General features: G+C 40.8%; 1 protein-coding gene across 1 annotated transcript in view; it reads right to left on the reverse strand.

Moving 5' to 3' along the window:
* Positions 1 to 5,255, reverse strand: part of LOC127575940 (coiled-coil domain-containing protein 138-like) — a 41,448-nt gene extending 36,193 nt beyond the window's left edge. The window contains exons 1-2 of the mRNA XM_052026202.1: positions 5,052 to 5,255; positions 3,060 to 3,114 (exon numbers count right to left, since the gene is read on the reverse strand). Coding sequence (XP_051882162.1) covers positions 3,060 to 3,114; positions 5,052 to 5,192 — 196 coding nt within the window. The 5' untranslated portion in view covers positions 5,193 to 5,255. The remainder of the gene's footprint in view (positions 1 to 3,059; positions 3,115 to 5,051) is intronic.
* Between the last annotated feature and the right edge of the window lie 745 nt (positions 5,256 to 6,000).

Genomic DNA, 6,000 nt, shown 5'->3' on the forward strand with positions numbered 1-6,000 from the left:
TGACCTAACTCGTCAGTACAGCAAAAGACTGAAATTCTATTAAACAGGCTTTGAAGAATTACTTGGGTTATGTCAAGGTGTGGTTGTTTGTCTGACTTATTTCATAGAACAAAGTGGTTAATTTCCTTGATTTAATTTGTGGCATTGGCTTTTTGATGTAAAAGAACTTGTTTTTATCATTATGCCATTAAATGGGACAAATAAAACCATGCAAATTAGGAGCAGAAACAAATCACTCAGCTCTTTGACCCTGCCTGCTATTCAATAAGATCACGGCTGATCTGACTATATCTACCTTCGATTTACCCTCAACTAAATCAGTCTAACTCTGCCTTAAAAAAAAGACTCTACTTCCTATGCCCTTTGAGAGAGAATCCATAGAATAGTGACCCTCTAAGAAAAAAAAATTGCCTGATCTCTGTCTTAAATGATCAACCCCTGTTAAACATTGAACCCTAGTTATAGATTCTCCCATAGGAGGGAAATCTCTCCACATCCACCATATGAGCACCCATCAGAACCTTACAGTCTTATTTGCCAAGAATATCTACTCAGTATTGTCAGTTATATGTACGTGATTCTTTTTTTGGTCTGAAACCTTCGCATTAAAAGGAGCAAAAGCAAATGTTAGAAATGACATATGTACTTATGGCTCAAGGTAGGCATCTAAAATAATCATTCTGATTAAAATAAACACTTCTGAAATCCAGGGCTGGGTCAGAAAGACATTGTTCATTTTTATTCGTTGAGAGATATTAAACTTGCAAAAGGTAAAAACATCCAAAAATGCAAATTAGGAGCAGAAGTAAAACATCTGTCCCAAAGACAAGCAGGTTGGTAAATTAATTGGCTACTGTAAATTGCCCATAGCATGTAGGGGGAAAGGTGGAATCTGGGGAGAGTTGACAGGAATGAGGGGAGAATAAAATGGGATTGGTGTAGGATTAATGTAAATGGGTGTTTGATGATTGAGTCAAAGGACCTGTTTCTGAGCTATGTGACTCTAATATACTTTAACAAATAAAAATAATTAAACTCTGTTGAGTGTCAGCCTTGCCATAGTATGTAGCAGCCTCTTTTCAGAGTCAAAAGATTGAAGTTCAATTCCCATTCCAGAGGAACTATGCACAGGGAAAAGGGAACCAGAGAAAGAGGAGAAGGCGGACAAGGAGTGAGGATAAGCAAGGAAGGGGGAAGGGCACACTTGCAAAACAGATGAGGCACAGTGAAGAAGCAAACCAGAAAATTTAGTGGGACAGGTACAGAGAGAGCGGGCGGCAGAAAGGGGTGGGGCAGTGAGGAGATAGGAGACAGAGGAAAGCAAAGGAGGCAAACACACAAGAGAAGAGATGGAGGAAGGAGGGTGGTGCTCAAGAGAGATGGGGGCATGTGTGTGCAAGAGAGACACACAGAACGGGCGGATGCATGCATGGGAAACTTGGAGTAACGTGTGCGAGAGAGGGGCTCACGGATGCATGATAGACACGGGACTCCGCATGCAAGAGAAATGGGGATGTGCGCGAACAAGCAAGAGAGACAGGGATGCGAGCCCAGGGGAGAGAGATAGGAGTGCGCACTCAAGAGGGGGAGAGAAATGTGGTGTGCATGCATGAGAGTGAGGGACATGGGCCACGCATGAGAGAGAAGGGGGGGATGCATGTGTGACAGAGATTGGCAGCATATGCACATGAGAGCAATGAAGGCATTGCTCAAGTGGGGACAGGCGCATGAGCGAGATGGGAAGCACTTGTACAATTTTCATGCAATAAAGAGTGAAAAGACTCATAAGCAAAGAAGATGTGCTATGCTGGAAATACATGTGTGAGAGGGATTCTGGCTTGCAACTTTAATGACACATTCTTTTATAAATAGTCTCTAACAGCTATAATAGAGAGGAAAATTGTTCTGTTTTACTGCCGGGCCCTTCGGCCCACAATCTCTGCACCGAACACAATGCTAAATTAAACTAAATGTCTTCTGCATGTCCATGATCCATATCCCTTCGTTTCCTGCAATAATCATGTATCTATCTAACATCCTCTTGCATGCAACTATTGTATCTGCTTCCACCACTACCCCTGGCAGCCCGTTCCAGGCACCTATCACTCCCTGTGTAAAAACTTGCCCCGCACATCTTGTTTAAACATTCCCCCCCTCTCGCCTTAAATGCATGTCCTCTAGTACTTGACATTTCTACTCTGGGAAAAACATACTGACTGTCTATCCTATCTAGGTCTCTCATAATTTTATACATTTCTATCATGTTTCCCTTCAGCCTCTGACACTCCAGAAAAATCAACTCAAGTTTGTCCAACTTTCCCTTATGGCTCATACCCTCTATTCCAGGCAGCATTCTGGTAAACCTCTTCTGCACCCTTTCCAAAGCCTCCACATCCTCCCTGTAATGGAGTGACCAGAATTACACACAATGTTCCAAGTGCAGTCTAACCAAAGTTTTATATAGCTGCAACATGACTTCCTGACTCTTATACTCAATGCCCCAACCTATGAAGACAGACATACCATATGCGTCTTTTACCACCCTATCTACTTGTGTGACCACTTTCAGGGAGCTATGGACTTGGAACCCAAGATCCCACTGTATATCAGTGCTGTTAAGGGTCCTGCCATTAACTGTGTACTTTCCCCTTATATTTGACCTTCCAAAGTGCAACATCTCACACTTGTTTGCATTGAACTCCATCTACCAATTCTATGCCCATATCTGTAATCAATTTATATTCTGCTGTATCCTTTGACAGCCCGCTACACTGTCCACAACTCCACCAATCTTTGTGCCATCTGCAAACTATAAATAGTATTGAATGTCTTTCTTTCCAGTGCACTAACTGCATTTCAATTTTTTTCCTTTACTCAGTTTTAAAATTCATATGACAGCTTCCTAAAGCTCATATAGCAGCAAGTGTACAAGTGTTATCATTCATTAAGTACTATTATAAAAATACACTGATTGCCAGAGCATTATATAAAATAACTTTGCAAATTACATACAATTACTATTTTCAGTTAACAGAAAAGTAAAAACCTTATAATCTTACCTTCAATTGGTGGATTGATTTTTGAATTATGTTTGTTTATATTTATTGTGGTATCCTAAAATAAATAATGAACAATTGAATACATGTATTATGATTTTTGAATCAGATATCCAGAAATCAAAATGTCTGAAGTTCATTGCACAAAATATTGTGATATTAAAATACATTACATGTAAAATATTGCACCACACTTACATTGTGCTAAATTGTGAAAAATTACAAGCAAAGGGCAAGTTAAAACTTTCTTCTGCACAATATTAAACCTAGGAGTACTTGCGAAGCATTCTCCCATTGGATAATTCAAACTAAATTATTAGCAACTTCAATTTAATAAGAGACTGGTTTCATAAATGTGGTAAGACACCAATGGGAGAATTTCTGATTTTCTTTGTAAATTCTAGTACCTTGAAAAAATGAAACTCAATTATTAGCTTGACATGAAAGTTTATGCTTGATCACATCAAGGTTTCTTTATTGTTCAACTTTTTAAAATCATTTTCATTTAATAGGAACAATATTTTATAAACCTAAAGTGCCAGAGTACATTATTAGTCAGTTGTAACAAAACCAAATCAAGCCACATCAACATATTAAATAGAACAGTTTTGACTGATAGCTGCGAAGTTAACTCTTGTAAAAATGTGAATAAGCAACAAATAGCTTATTAATTATTTTGTGGTTCATAGTAATTTCATCTCTTTGCACTGTACTGCTGCTGCAAAACAACAAATTTCACGACATTTAAGTCAGTGATAATAAATCTGATTCTGATTATTTAATGAACTCAGATGCACTCAAGAAAATTCAAGTACTTCATTATAATCTTCTGAGCATTAAGTTTACATCAGAAGTAATTGGTGGAAGAATACATTGGTACTAAGCGCTCATTTTTACTGTGGAAGATGGTGGGCCAAAATCATCACTGGCAATATCCACATGCCTAACTTAGTAATACACAAAGGTTGCTGGATATGCACAGACATGTCAAATGATATTCAATGTTTGATGCTGTTGATGCAAAGTTCTACATGTTTGGCCCAGGAGAACACAAATAAGGGCTGAGGACTATTCTGGTGCACGAGCGTCTAAGAAACCCACCTTCCACTACTTTATTCCTTCTTTAACTTTTTACCCTGCTGATTGCTACCTCTTTACTGGTGCTTTCTGCCATCCCATCTGCCCAGGCCCTCCAATCATTTGGCAAACTTGATTCCACTACCCCATCCAATCACTTCTTCCATCATCAGCCCAAAAATTTGTCATTCATCAGACACCCCTTTCCCGTCCCGCTATGATCTGACTGAAACCTTGGCCAATATCCCTGGCAATCCCTTTGTCAACCACGAGTACTTCAAATGATTCTCTTACTGATTCCTCCAAACTACAAAACTTCCTCTGTATTTTGTGTGTTGAGTTTAATTGACAATCAATGCAGTAATTGCAAAAAATCACACATGGTTAAGTGTCAGATACCAGTTCGATAAAGTTAATGTTAAAATGGCTGAAATCCATCAAAAACATGTGGCAATTCACAATTCATAGTGAGTTATTTCCTTGGTAGAAGCTGTTGGAAAATTTTCATATCAAAAAGTATGTGCGGTTAATCATGTTTTTAGAGCAAAATCTTGTCCAATCTTTTGAATCCCCAAGTATCTGAACAATCTCATTAAAACGAGGCGATGGAAAGAGTACAATATGTCTTCTTTTGAACTCTCATTGTGCAGTGCCACTACCCCCAGGTTTCCCCAAATCCACCCCCCCCCCCCACAAACTCCCAGATTCCGCTTCCCCCCACGCCCCAACCACCTCATCTCCCGCCTCCCCCCACGCCCCAACCACCTCATCTCCCGGATTCCGCCCACCCCTTCCCCCTCCAACACACTCTCTCCCGGATTCCCCCCATTTTCCGGATTGCCCCCCCCCCCCCCAGTTCCCCTAACTCCCGGATTCCCTGCTCGATTTGCCCCGCCGGCTCCCGCCGCTTTTGCTCACCCGACCCTCACAGGTCCCGAGCCGCGATTTGAACCGCTGCAGGACGGCGCTGCCAGAGCAAACCCCTCCACAGACTTCCGCCTCCCTACTCCCGAGATAAAGATGTTTCAACCGCTCGATATCGGAATCCAGGTCCTCCATTCTCCCCACCGCCACCGAGAACCAGATGCGTCTCCGCAGCAACCGTTTGAATCTGGAGCCGCACGGATCGGAACTTCCGGTTGTGCGGGGTTAAAGGGCATGTTCGTCGCCATGGCAGCGGCGCTTTCCCTGTTGAACGTGTATGGACGAGTGCGGCGTTCATTTAAACCCGGGTTTGATGCTCTTTCACAATCATAGTTGGGACGTTTGTACCAATTTATTTCGGATGGTAACCATTTTTTTCGGAAGAGCTTCCTTCTTTCTCAAAATGATTCTGTTTGTGACGATCCTCAACTTTTCCAGACTTACTTTGGGAACTCATGGATTTATCTGAGCCAGAGCCCAATGGAAAACACTTTAAAACAGTTGTCCCAAGTAATCTGCAGCATTTTCCTCGTTTAATAAGATACTCTGCGCATAAGTTTAATATTTAAATGTTATTGGAGTATTTGAATTGAAATGCAAAAATACAGATGCAGAAAACCTGAAATAACAATAGAAAGTGTTGGAAATTCTCAGTTTTGGTGAAGGGCCATTGATCTGAACATTAAACTTATTTCTCTTTCCATACCTGACCTGTAGACATTTTCTCTTTATTTTACATTTTAATCTGTGGTAGAGGAGGCTGGACATAACTTTTCATTATGTCTAAGTCAAGGTTATTATCATATGGTGGTGGTTGAAGGTTGTGTCCTGGAATGGAGGTAGGTGACTAGTAGTGTGTTACAGGGGTCGGTGTTGAGACCATTGTTATCTGTATTTATATAAATGATTTGGATGCAAATGCACAGGACTTGATCAGTAAATT

The sequence above is a fragment of the Pristis pectinata genome, chromosome 11 (genome assembly GCF_009764475.1).
Source record: "Pristis pectinata isolate sPriPec2 chromosome 11, sPriPec2.1.pri, whole genome shotgun sequence".
Taxonomy (NCBI): Eukaryota; Metazoa; Chordata; class Chondrichthyes; order Rhinopristiformes; family Pristidae; genus Pristis; species Pristis pectinata.